This window comes from Jaculus jaculus, chromosome 13 (genome assembly GCF_020740685.1).
Source record: "Jaculus jaculus isolate mJacJac1 chromosome 13, mJacJac1.mat.Y.cur, whole genome shotgun sequence".
Classification (NCBI taxonomy): Eukaryota; Metazoa; Chordata; class Mammalia; order Rodentia; family Dipodidae; genus Jaculus; species Jaculus jaculus.
The window spans coordinates 6481555-6495819 of NC_059114.1; the positions used below are offsets into that span (position 1 = coordinate 6481555).

Here is a 14265-nt window from a genome sequence, read left to right on the forward strand (position 1 = left end):
GATGAGCTTGTGAGCTTGAGTCTTTGAACTCAGCAAGGCCAGAAGAAGGTGACCGTGTCAGTGATAAATCCATAGTGAGCATCCTCAGCCCCAGGACAGGCACATGATATGGCTTGGGGGGAGGGGGATCTGGAATCCATGTTGGGGTATAAACCTATCTCCTCCATCCCTTTATCCTTCCTCTCTCCCTCCCCCTCTCACCTGGGCAGGGAGGACCCTCACATCTGCATCTCCCTCCCCTGCAGATTCGCCAGCTGGCGGCACGGTGCATTCAGAAGAACATGGCCGCGTTCCTGGCCGTCAAGGACTGGTCATGGTGGCAGCTGCTCACTTCCCTCCGGCCCCTGCTGACTGCCGCCATTGGGACTGAGCAGGTCCGAGCCAAGGAGGTCAGTTCATGGCTCTGGGGTGACCCCCTGCCTTACTCACTCACCTCAGTGCCAGCACCCGGTCCTAGGGCCACGTGAGCAGTGACCAGCTGCCCCACGGCTCCCGTCACCTCCCTGCGCGTGCATCAGTCTCTCTTGGCCGTGGGCTGAATGCACCACGCTGCTCAGCGCACGCGAGCGCACACAGGCCGTTCCAGAGGCTCCGTGGTGGGATGTTGGCATTATCTCCTTGCCTGTCCGAAGCGCCCGTCTTCTGTCCCTCCCACTCTCCAACTAACATCTTTTACAGGTCATTGCTTGGAGTGATGTGCTTTTCATGTCTGCTGCTACCTGTCCTCTCAGAACTTAGAAAATGCATGCGCGCCTCTCCTTGCTTTCTCCTCACATACACAGTAAGCCAGGATGTAGATGCACGTCCCTCATCGGAAATGCCAAACGCCCAAGGCCATGCACACAATCCAAAATCTCAAAAGTCACTTCTGGGGCTGGAGAGACGGCTCAGCAATTAAGGTGCTTGCCTGCAAAGCCCTACTGACCCTGGTTCAGTTCCCCATGTAAAGCCAGACGCACAAAGTGGAGCATGCCGCTGGAGTTCATTTGCAGTGGTTGTGCCTATTCTCTCTATTTGCCTCTCTGCCTCCCTGTCTCTCTCTTTCCCTCTCTCCCTCCCTGAAAATGAACAAATACAATAAAGTCACTTTGGCCCCAAAGCATTTTGGATAAGGGAGATTTGATTTATATGTATATGAAACTTGTACTTTATTATATGCCTATATAATAAAGTACAACATATATATATATAATTTTAATATATATATTTTTATTGACAACATCTATACTTACAGACAACAAACCATGGTATTTCCCTCCCCCACTTTCCGCTTCATAACTCTGCTCTCCGGTCATATCCCCTCCCTCTCTCCATTAGTCTCTCTTTTAACTTGATGACATCATCTTTTTCTCATATTATGAGGAACTGGTGTAGGTATTGCTAGGCATGGCAAGGTCCCGGATGTCGAGGCCAATTCCGGAAAGTTGTATTTTATGCTTACATGGTATACACTGAACATCCTCGGGGAACCTTCTGACGGCGCTCACTTGTCCCTCCCACCACTCCAGAGGCCAGCTGTTGTTTCTAAGGGTGGCACGATGGGGACGTTGGCACACTAGTGACACCCGTGAGCATGACGTACCACACTTACTCTCCAGAGCCACGCATGCCCAACCCCGGGCTGAGCAGGATTTGCACTCAGCCCCTCAACTGGGCTGTGGGCACCAGACTTGCGTGAAGAGGGGAGGCTGGTATTTGCAAGTGGTGAAGGGGAGAGTCCTGTGTCAACATCCTACCGGTACTGCCAACACACACCCGCTGGCTGGCAATTTTATTTTGCATAGATTGTTTTTACCTTTTATTTATTTATTTGCAAACAGAGAGATACAGAGAGAGAAAGAAGAGGTGGGGTGGGGGGAGGCAGATAGAAAGAGAGAATGGGCACACAAGGGCCTTCAGCCATTGCAAACGAACTCCGGATGCCTGCGCCATTTTGTGCTTCTGGCTTTATGTGGGTCCTGGGGAATCGAACCCGCTTGCTTTGCAAGCGAGCGTCTTAACTGCTGAGCAATCTCTCCAGCCCAACGATTTAATTTTTAGTTAGTTTTTAATTATGTTTAGCTAATTCTATAAATGTCTGGGGTATGACAAATTACTTGACACACACACACACACACACACACACATGTATATATATATATATAATGCGAAATGGTGTAATCAGACTAGCAAATCCATGACCTTATGTACTTGACTTTCTTGATGAGGGGGACACATAAAATTCAGCCAACTTGAAACATGGTGCGTCTTCATCTGTCATAGTCACCATTCTGTGCACTAATCAAGCTCCATGTCCCTGTAGCCTTGACCCCTGTCTGCTCCCTGTCAACCTGAATGACCATACGGATTTCTTGTCCAATGGCGTCTGTCTGTAGAGGTGTCTGTTTTCGCAGGAGGAGCTCACCCTGCTGAGGCAGAAGCTGCAAACGTCAGAGAAGCTGAGGAGTGAACTCCGGCAGAGCACGGACCTGTTAGAGAGCAAGGTATGCCCGCCGCCTCCCAGGCCCCTGGTCTGCTGGGGGCCGGGGTACAGTGGTGTGTGTGACACGCGGCAGAAGCTGCCTTACGCACACTCTGCACTCGGCATGTGGCACCTGGGCAGCTGCACTCACCTTAGAGGAGAGGTGGGTGAGTCCCTGGGAGGTGAGATCTAAGGAACGGGCAGAGTTCGCGGAGAGCTGACTAAGTCAAGTGAAAAGACAGCGTTCAGTAGGAAAGACAATTGGTGGTGGAAATGTGCGTGTGAGTGGGGGGTGCAGCCTTATTTCAAAGGTTCATGCGTTCAAGAACTCGCAGGGTTGATGAACCAGGAAGTTCATAGGAACACTGCCGGCCCCTGTGGCGGTGTAAATGGACATCACTGCTGGCCTCCAGTGACCAGCGGGAGCTTCTTGGGCTCTGAGCTCGAGATTCTCACCTGTGTGTGTGTGTGTGTGTGTGTGTGTGTGTGTGTGTGTGTGAAAGAGAGAGAGAGAGAGAGATACGACAGACAATCCAGTGGCTGTGTTGAAGGGACAGAGAGACCCCAGGCAAATGGGCATTGGGTAATAATAGGGTGCCTTCGCTTCTTTTCCTGTTGCTGTGACAAAAACAACCAGAAGCGTGGGAGGGTTTCTTCTGGCTTACAGCTCAAGGGGAGGGTGGCACAGGGCATCCTGGCAGGAGCGCCAAGTGGCCGGTCACACGCAGCCCACAGTGAGGAGGAGAGCAACGAATGCTGCTGCTCAGCCAGCTCTCCCCGTCGTCCAGGACCCCAGCCCACCGGCCTCTCCCCTCCCATTTGAATTAACCTAGGCTTGGGTGGGCCCCAAATCATGCAGGTCTCGTAGATATGACAGCCCATGTGAGGTCATGAATATAATAGCCACTTTGTGCCCAGAAGGCAATATCATAAGCGCCCCTCCCCTTCCTTTGGCTCTTCCATCCTTTCCTCTGCCTCCTCTGTAATGGTCCCTGGGCCATTGGAGGGTGTGATAGAGACGTCTCACCGAGTGCTAAACTCTCCCCTGTCACTTCTTCTCGGCACACTGATGAGTTTTGAGCGCTCCCCAGCAGTTTAGCGCCATCGCAGAGAGAGACTTCTTCCTCTAACCAAAGATGAGCTGGCCTGTGGTGGCGCATGCCTTTAATCCCAGCACTCGGGAGGCAGAGGATCGCCTTAAGTTCGAGATCAGCCCATGTAGTGAACTCCAGGTCAGCCCGGGCTAAGGCGAGACCCTACCTCGAGAAACAAAAATAAAAATGAGAGCCGCATTTACACACAGGGGGAGAGTTTATGGAGGGCAGGCTGCTGGGTAGTCAGACAGCAGCGGCACATCACCATTTCTTCTAACACTCAGGAAGTATGTTCTGTGGTCAGATGTGTGTGTCTTTTTGGATGGAGCAATTTGTTAAGCTGTGTTTTCTAGACCCTGAGGGGAAGTCAGAAGTCTCCAGGACTCCTCCCCCCTCGCCCAACTCAGCCTGGATTCCAGCAGCTCTGCCTTGGTTTCACTCTATAGCTGACCATTGCTCGAATTCCTCCCACCTTGCTATGCTCCTGAAGCTGGGCCGGATCTCGCTCATCCACAGTCTCTCACTACTTTCCCTACACTCTAGAGCAGCGCACCTGACCAGTGGTGTCAGGGGAGATTTCGAGGATATTGGGGCCCGTGCGACGCGCTGACTTGAAGAGAAAGGTCTAATCTTTCTGCCCCAAAGGAAATGATCGCTGTGTTTCTGTGGGCTGTTCGTCTGCCCTAAGGAGCATGGCAGGGACCTGTTTGACCCCGCGGCTGTCCCAGTCTCCTCTCTGGACAGTGAGGCTCATGAGGAGTGTCATCTCCGTGTGCAAGGCATTCTTTACAATTTAAAAAATTTATTTATTTATACATGTGTTTGGGGGATGCTGGGGGAAATAGGCCAGGGCCTCTTAACTCTGCAAATGCACACACTTGCATCCAGCTTACAAGGGTGTCTTCGCAACCGAACCCCGAGGCCGTCAGGCTTTGCAAAGCAAGCGTCTTTAACCACTGCGCCGTCTCCCCAGACCTCGAGCGATTCTTTAACAAGCCCCAGGTGACTGACGTAGGCTACTTTGCGTCCGAGCAGTGGGGTTTGTCCTGGGGCACAGGGTAGACACCCCTTTGCCGTCCCACAGAGCCCCTTTCCTTGTCCCGTAGGTACTGTGAGATCTAGCCTTAGAGATGCAGAATGCAGGCTTGGAGTAGCCCTGGAGCATGTGCATTTCCAAAAAGTTCTCAGGTGCCTCCAAAGCTGCTGTCCCCAGACAGCATAGTTAGGTCAGAGCAGAGACTGTGTGTGGCCCTGCTGGTCTAAGGGTTGGGAGCAGGCACCCTCCAAGTGGGGGGTGTGCATCACAAACATACCCTGCTACCCCTTCTCAGCCTCTCCTCCCAACCGTGTGTCTCCATGGGGGAAACCGTGGTCGGAAAGAACCGTGAGACAGGGAAAGCCCTATCATCAGTAGAAAGTCCATTTGACGTGGCCGATTAAAAAGACAACATTATTGCAAAATGATTTAAGTGCCTCATTTGCAAAGAAGCCGAGGCAGAGATGGGGAACCACAGAGAGGCTGGCTATAAATATCCTTCAAGCATGCAAAATCTGCCTGTGTACAAGGGCGGGAGGTTATTTCCACAGGAAAAGCCACCTCCCCTCATCTTATGGGGAATTCTGTAAGGATCCAGGCTCACATAGAGATCTCCAGTGGGCGAAAGGTCCTGGGGTCTCCCCATGGTCGGATTTATGGCCAAGGATGGAGACTCATTCCAGGTGGAGGGCGCAGCCAGAACTGGCACCAAAGGTGGGACCTGCCTGGTACAGGCTCCGTCCTGCTGTGGAATATCATGTGGGGCGATGCCATGATAATCCCAGGAGAGGTTTGTGGTCCCTCTGAAGGGGGGAGCTGGACCGAGGGATGGCCTCAGGGTGGAGCTTGTGGGTGGCAGAACCAAGGTCTGTTTTCCTTTCCGGCCGAGTGCTGACCAGTTCCTTGTCATCCTGAAGACTCTTGCTAACTTCCCAAGAGGACACAATGTCTCTTCTACCTGGATGTGCACCTGGCCTAGTCAATAATGTGTCCCTCACCCCCATGTGTCCTGCCTCAGGACCCAACCCAGGCAGCCTTACCAAGACGGTCCCACTCACTTCCACAGGACAGGGCCAATGTGGGCCTCCCTTTCCTCTTTGAGTCTCTTGTGCATGTGTGTCTGTGAGCCCCCAAGAGGGCCTGGCTGCCCCTTGCTAAGTCATAGCAGTTAGTCAAAGGATTATGCCTTCTCCTTTCCCAAAACAGGGGTGAGTATAGGTCCAAGAACTTTAGAATATAAGAACTGAGGGCCCCTGTGGTTGCTTATTTCCAGAATTCAGCTTTAGGGTCCTGGGAGGCAGGACCTGGCACACAGTAGGTGCTCACATAATACCTGTTGGATCAGTGAATAACGAACATCAGTGACAACCCCGGCTATGTTCACTGTTAATGTCCATCACATCCTGTTTAAGGGCTGGGGAGCCGGGCACGGTGGCGCACGCCTTTAATCCCAGCACTTGGGAGGCAGAGGTAGGAGGATCGCCGTGAGTTTGAGGCCACCCTGAGCCTGCATAGTGAATTCCAGGTCAGCCTACGCTAGAGTGAGACCCTACCTCAAAAAAAAAAAAAACAAGAAACAAACAAACAAAAACTATTTAGGGGCTGGGGATGTAGCTCAATGGGTAGAATGCCTGCACAGCAGTCAGGAAGTCCTGATTTCAATCCCTAGCACTGCATAAACTGGGTGGTACACACACCTATCATCCCAGTACCTGGAGGTCGAGACAGGAGAATCATAAGTTCAAGGTCAACCTCAACTATATAGGAAGTTAGAGGCCAGCCTGGGCTACATGAGACTCTAAAAAATAGGCAAATAAAAAATAGGGCTGGATGTTGAAGAACACCCTGAGATGACATAGTAATTACAGGTGGGCCTGGGTTAGAGCGAGACCCTACTTCGAAAAACCAAAAAAATAAAAATAAATAAATAAAATAAAATAGGGCTGGAGACATGGCTTAACAGTTAAGGTGCTTGCTTGCAAAGCCTTAGGACCCAGGTTCAATTCCCCAGTACCAACATAAGCCAGATGCACAAGGTGGCACATGTGTCTGGGGTTTGTTTACAGTGGCTGGAGTCCTGGAGGTGCCCATTCTTTCTCTCTCTCTTTCTGCTTCTCTCTCCCAAATAAATAAAATAGGGCTGGAGAGATGTCTTAGCAGTTAAGGCACTTGCCTGTGAAGCCTAAGGAACCATGTCCAACTCTCCAGATCCCATGTAAGCTAGATGCAAAAAAGGTGAGGCAAGTGCAAGGTTGCACATGACCACTAGGTAGCAAAAACATCTGTAGTTCAATGGCAGTGCCTGAGGCCCTGGCACACCAACTCTTTCCCTCCCTCCCTTCCTTCCTCTGTCTCTCTCTAAAATAAATAAAATACTTAAAACTAAAAAAAAAAAAAAAGGGCTAGGGAGACAGCTTAACGGTTAAAGGTGCTTGCTTGCAAAGCCTGATCAGTCGGGTTTGATTCTCCAGTATCCATGTAAAGCCAGATGCACAAAATAACACATTCATCTTGAGTTTGTTTGTAGTGGCAAAAGGCCATGGCATGCCCATTTATTCTCTCTTTCTCCTTACAATTAAATAAATATTATATATATGACTTACTCCCCACTTACTCCCCAGTGCCCTGAGCTCTAACTGATGCCTCCACATTGGACACATTTAGTATTTCTCTTTAAAAAATTTTTTTTGTTTATTTATTTGAGAGCAACAGAAAGAGAAAGAGGCAGATAGACAGAGAATAGGTACACCAGGGCTTCCAGCCACTGCAAACAAACTCCAGACGCATGTGCCACCTTGTGTATCTGGCTAACATGGGTCCTGGGGAATCGGGCCTCAAACTGGGGTCCTTAGGCTTCACAGGCAAGTGCTTAACCGCTAAGCCGTATCTCCAGCCCAGTATTTCTATTTTTGTAGTGCTAATGATTACAGCAGGATCACATACATGCCAGCTGAGTGTTCTAGTACGAGGCTATATCCCCAGCCCTCTTTTTCCTTTATTTTTTAAGCATTTTAAAATCATCTTATTATTTATTAATTTATTTGAGAGAGAGAAATAAAGATAGTGGGGGCAGATAGAGAATAGGCGCTCAAAGGCCTCCAACCACTGCAAACGAACTCCAGACACATGCGTCACCTTGTGCATCTGGCTAACATGAGTCCTGGGGAATTGAACCTGGGTCCTTTGGCTTTGCAGGCAAGTGCCTTAACTGCTAAGCTATTTCGATAGCCTTCCTTTTTTCACTTTGAGACAGCAACCTTACCCAGGCTGGCCTTATACCTGTGATCCTCCTGCCGCAGTTTTTCTTGTAGCCTTTAATCTTTAATCTTGAAGATGACAGGCTTGTGCCACCAGGCCCCACTAGTTTTTTCTCTTCAATTCTATAAAAATGTGCAGCAAACTCCTTTGTCTCCTTTGGGTCATCGTCCCTGAGTAGAAAGAGCTTGTGGCTGATGTCGCCACTCCAAGGAGAGTTTTCTAAACAATTTCGAGAAATGTCCGTTCTGCAAGCTCCCTGCAAACCAGACTGTCCCCTGCACAAATTACTTTTTGCTTTGCATTGGCTTAGCAGCTCCGGGCATAGGCCCAAATCTCACCGTGACAGACAAAGCCTCCGCAGCCCCTTGTGAGGGAAGGAGAGGGATTTGTGGGGGCGCAGGCGGGTCAAGGGCTACTCATCTCTGTGAAAGCGTCCTGTCATTTCCTCGAGTTGAGAGGAATGACTGTCCTCTGGGCATGTGTATGGGCCTTGGGTTCTGTGAAACTCAAAATTAATGCCTCAAATTAATTTTGTGCTCCCCTTGCTCAAGCTGATTAGCACAAATTAAATTTCACACTAATTGCCTCAGGCAGGAGGAACACCATGGCCCAAGCTGGGGATTAATGCTGATTTCAGGGGTGGCTCAGAGGCGTGACCTCGGGCACCCCTGGGTGGCACCGGTCCCTGTGTGAGGCCATGGCACACTGCCACTCTTCCAGCCCAAGGACTTGCATGTCTTCAAGAAAATCTAACTGTCTAGCTGGGCATGGGGCGTCCACCTTTAACCCCAGCACTTGGGAGGCAGAGGTAGGAGGATCGCCGTGAGCTCGAGGCCACCCTGAGGCTATGCACACAGTGAATTCCAGGTCAGCCTGGGCTAGAGCAAGACTCTACCTCGAAAAAAATAATAATAATCTAACTGTCCCAAAGCAGAGAGAGAGAGAGAGAGAGAGAGAGGGGTGAGAATTAAAAGGAGACCTGGGCAGGATTTTGTTGTGTCTGGAGTGTGGTGACGGCAGCTTCCTGAGAGTGACTGGCCTTGGACATCCTGGTTTAAGGATCTGAGCATCCCAGAATTTGTATTTCAGCAACCTCCCCAGGGTGTTGCAAGCTAGCCCTGTCCCAGTGCACTCCCAAAGCATCCTGGCTACTTGTCACGTCTCATTCTCTGCCCAGCCAGACCTCCGAGGTTACGCACGCGCTCATGGAATGGAGGAGCCCAGCACCAGTGCACCGGGCCGGAAAAGGCTGGCAGTGCACACGGCTGATGCCAGGAACCCCAGCGAGCTCCACGGAGAGCAGCCAGGCACGATGGGCACCTGTCTATGAGCGTGTCTGCTGAGGGGCAGCGATGGGTCCTGCGAGGTGACTCGCTAAGGATGGTTAAGGAGAGCATCTGCCAGTTTGTTTGTTTGTTTATTTGTGAGCAGAGAGAGGAGAAGAGAGAGAGAGAGAGAGAATAGGCACACCAGGGCCTCTTGCTACTACAGATGGACTCAAGATGAATGCTCCACTATTTGCATCTGGCTTTTTGTGAGTACCGGGGCATCAAATCTGAGTTGTTAGGTTTTGCAAGCAAATGCCTTTAACCTCTGAGTCATCTCTCTAGCCTCTTTTTATTTTTCTTTATTTGTGTGTATGTGTGTGTGTGTGTGTGTGTGTGTGTGTGTACACGGGTATGCGGAGGTCTTTTGCCCCTGCAAAGGAACATCAGAGGCGTGCGTACACTTTGTGTCTGGCTTTCCATGAGTGCTGGGGAGCTAAGCCTTGGCCAGCAGGCTTTCCAAGCAGGTGCCTTTAGCCGTTGAGCCATTTCGCCAGTCCCTGGTGATTAATTAGCTGAGCACTTACTGGGCACTGGGCACTGTGCTATGCATCCCATGGGCTATCTAGCTTACATCTCAAAACAATTTCACACCATCCCTCTCCCCTGAGAATCAGGTAAGCATTCCTCTTGGCATAAGGTGACAAAGCCAGTGTGTGCTGGGGCGGGGGGCTGGGGGAGCTGCCACACCATGATGAAGCACAACGCTCTTAGCCGCCCAGTTCCACTGGAGGCTTGCTTCTCCCCATAGCCAGCGTTTGGCTCCAGGCTGGCTCTATATTCTGATCCATGGGGAAGAAGACGCGGCGACCTCAATGCTGTTCCTTCCCTAGATTGCGGACTTGACCTCAGAGCTCGCAGATGAACGCTTCAAAGGTGACGTGGCCTGTCAGGCGCTGGAGAACGAGCGGGCGGAGAGGCTGCAGGCTTTCCGGGAGGTTCAGGACCTCAAGGTGAGGGCTCCTGGGGGGCTGAACAGGGAGCCAGGAAATGGAGACCCTGGTTCCCTGTGCTCGTGTCTGGGGCCTGTCAGCCTGAAATCGAGTGCACAAGTTGACTGACTTCTGAGCTCCAGGCCCGGGGGACCATGGGAGTTCCTAAGGCCTGGCCTGGGACGTGTCATGGGCACAGAGCTCCCTCCCTGGCTGTGGAGTCAGGATTTATGCAGAAGGCAATTAATCCCTGGCCTTGGAGGAGTTTTGGGTGGGAACTGTGTGGAGCCTTATCTCAGAGACACTGGATCAAGGGTGTACAACAGGTGACCAAGCCATGGCCTGGGAGGCATTGTGGGTTTGATGGCCAGCCTTGGCCAGTTTGGACCATCCATGACTCCATTTTTACTACTATAACAAAATATCTGAAGCACATTTATTTTTTTAACTTTTATTTTTTATTGACAACTTCCACAATTATAGGTAATAAACCATGGTAATACCCCCTTCCCCTGGGTTCCCCTTTGCACTTCCGCTCTCCGTCATATCCCTTCCCCCATCAATAAGTCTCTTTTATTTTTGATGTCATCATCTTTCTCTCCTGTTATGACGGTTGTGTAAGTAATGTCAGGCGCTGTGAAGTCATGAATTTTCAGGCCATTTTGTCTTGGAAGAGTGCATTGTGAGGAGTCCTACCCTTCCGTTGGCTCTTACATTCTTCCCACCACCTCTTCCACAATGGATCCTGAGCCTTGGAAGCTGTGATAGAGATATTTCAGTGCTGAACACTCCTCTGTTACTTCTTTTTAGCACTATGGTGCCTTCTGAATCATCCCAAGGTCCCCACTACTGAAAAGAGAAGCTTCTCTAATCAAAAGTGAGAGTAACATTAATATATGGGTGTGAACATTATGAGAAGTGAAGCACATTTATTTTATTTATTTATTTTAGAGAGAGTAAAAGTGGCAGACAGAGAGAGAGAGAAAGAAAGAAAACTGGCGTGCCAGAGCCTCCAGCCACTTCAAACGAACTCCAGATGCATGCACCACCTTGTGCATTTGGCTTATGTGGGATCTGGGGAATTGAACCTGGGTCCTTTGGCTTTGCAGGCAAGCACATTAACTGCTAAGCCAACCCCCCCCCCCAGCCCTGAAGCACATTTTCTGAAAAGGAAAAGAAGTTTGTTAGCTCACAGTTTGTGGGGGCTGAACATTAAAATCAGGTAGGCCCCCAGATGGCGAAGACTCACCAGGGAGCGACCGCAGTGCCAAGCAGGAAGCCAGCCGGAGAGAAAGTGGGGGTGCTGCAGGCTTGTTCCTTCCGTCTTGGGCTGTCCTCTTTTAAGAACTGAGTCAAGGGTCTCACAAGAACCGCCCTTCTAAAGACACGCCCCCAGGGACCCAAGAACCTCTCACCGGGCCCCCACCTGCTCACATTTCCATGCTGAGGCCCAGGTTCCCAACTCATGAACCAGCCGCGGGGCAACAAACTCAAATCATGTCCCCAACACGGCTGACGCGGAATCTCCCTTCCAGAGCAAGTACGAGCAGGTGCAGAGGAAACTGGGGGATGTGGAGAAGCAGTTGGAGGAGGCGCAACACAAGGTCCAGTTGCCTGACGTGGAAAAGAAACCCACCGGAGGGGGTGAGCAGCCCGGGGGCCCGTGGAGCGGGGTGCGGGTGGGAGGAGACGCCTTTAATGCCGTCCGTTCACTCGTTCACTCGTTCACGGCGCTGCATGGAGCACGTGCCACGCCCTGTCCCCGTGCTGGTCACAGACACAGCTACGGCCTCTGGCCTCATGCTTAATGCCACAGCCAGACATGAGGCAGAGAAGCCAGCCACATCACGAATGATAAATGATAAATGACGCTTTATGTGTAAGGAATGATTAAAAAAAAATTCGGATGCAGGTGCGTTCACGGTGGTCCCAATGTAGGTGCACCGCACGCATGCCTTCATCTGCTATGGGACGGGGGATTGGTCTTGGGGTGAAGCCATGGCTGGGTTTGTGCAGGTTCCCTTTTGAGGGGCTTCTTGCATAATGAGCGGGGACTGTTCAGCCACATGTGGGGCAGAGAGCCAAGTCGCTGTAAACTTCCCTGTCATTATTATGGGAGATAATAATTAATTAATATGAATATATAATATTAATAATTAATAATTAATAATAATAACAGGGTCACCACATAGTTCTCAGACGAACGCAGGTGGGAGGACTGTGTCCCCGGTGAGAGCTGGACCTAGTGGCTCCAGGCTTTTCTTCTCACATGACTTTGTATTGCCGTTTCCCCGGGGACCCAGCTCTGGTGGTTGGACGGTACAGTGACATTTTCGTCAAAGGCCCACTGGGCCTCATACTCTTCCCCTGCCGAATGAGGTCTGGGGAGAAGACTCCCGCCCCTGCAAGTGTCAGCGACTATGAAATGCTGGCATCAGACCTTCCGTGTGCCCAGAGGATTAATGCCCTCCTAATGTTCAGGACCTTCAGGGGAAGAAAGAGAGAGAGAGAGAGAGTGAGAGAGAGAGAGAGCGCACATTCTGGCTGTGATCTTGCTCTATTTTAATCCCGCTTCCTCCCAGGGCTGACAATGACCGGGGCAGATAACGGGAGGCAGTGGGAACCCCAGTGAGACAAGATGAAGCCAGACGATGTGCAACTGCTTGGCAGAGAACCATCAGCACGGGGCAGCAGACCCTCCCCGAGGGACACCCCAGCCCGGGCTCCATCTGCCCCAGACTCAGTGTGTTTGAATGGCATCCCCTAAGTTGATTTCTTCTGGAACACACAGGGAGATGATGAGATGGGGAGCTGTGCTTAGCTCCAGGGCACATCAGTCACCGTGCAAAATGGGCCTTCTGCTCTGAGCACGCATCCCAGGAACTCAGCCCACAAATATCTTGTTTCTCATTATGAAACTCATCCATACTCATTATAGAAGATTTCTAAAATATGGGAAAGTTGAAAGAAGCAATAAAACACTTTAATTGTACCACTGCGGTGGTGCCACACCCGCTCTGTGGATCAAACTGGAGTGTCAATTGTAAAGTAGATGGTTTTCTTTATGCATGGATAAATATTTAAAGCAAATCTTTTATGTTATATGCCCAGCACTGAGAGGGGGCTTCTAAAGACTTTTAGTTGGGCTCTGCCTTCAAAAAAATATTAGCAATATAGATGTAGAGGTGACAAGAAGCCAGGGGAAAGGTCAGAGCATGATGCGGGGCCTGACTGTACAGACTGATAAAGAGTGACGCACCGGCAGGAAAGTCGGATGGGGCGAGAGGTGTCCGCTCCTGCCCTCAAAGGCCACTGCCTTCAGAGGACATCGGGACAGAGTGCAGGACAGCTGCAGAAATGCCTCCTGCTGTCTTTTCTCCTGCAAGCTTGCTGCCTGCTGTCCCGATGGGGACTAGGGTCCTTTCCCGACCGTGATCCATCTGGTGGACCGTGGAGGAAAGCTGAACGCTTTTAGTCTTTGCTAGTATGTCACACTTCTTTTAAGGTTGTGGTGTGAGATCTTTGCTGGGGTCTCCCCTGCCAAGACTTCGATCTTACTAACCCCTCATTCACCCATTTACTCACCCATCCACCCATCCATCCATCCATCCATCTATCCAACCACATATACACCATCCATCCATCCACCCATCCATCCATCCATCCACATATACACCATCCATCCATCCACCCATCCATCCATCCATCCATCCACATATACACCATCCATCCATTCAACCATCCATCCATCCATCCATCCACATATACACCATCCATCCATTCAACCATCCATCCATCCATCCATCCACATATACACCATCCATCCATCCACCCATCCATCCATCCATCCATCCATCCACATATACACCATCCATCCATTCAACCATCCATCCATCTATCCACATATACACCATCCATCCATCCAACCATCCATCCATCCATCCATCCATCCACATATACACCATCCATCCATTCAACCATCCATCCACCCATCCACATATACACCATCCATCCATCCAACCATCCATCCATCCATCCACATATACACCATCCATCCATCCAACCATCCATCCATCCATCCATCCACATATACACCATCCATCCATTCAACCATCCATCCATCCATCCATCCACATATACATCATCCATCCATCCAACC

At 50.6% G+C, this 14265-nt stretch overlaps 1 protein-coding gene across 1 annotated transcript in view; it reads left to right on the forward strand.

Moving 5' to 3' along the window:
- The window catches only part of Myo18b (myosin XVIIIB), a 240474-nt gene that overhangs the window by 102588 nt on the left and 123621 nt on the right, over positions 1-14265 (forward strand). The window contains exons 24-27 of the mRNA XM_045132589.1: positions 246-389; positions 2394-2483; positions 10008-10127; positions 11642-11750. Coding sequence (XP_044988524.1) covers positions 246-389; positions 2394-2483; positions 10008-10127; positions 11642-11750 — 463 coding nt within the window. The remainder of the gene's footprint in view (positions 1-245; positions 390-2393; positions 2484-10007; positions 10128-11641; positions 11751-14265) is intronic.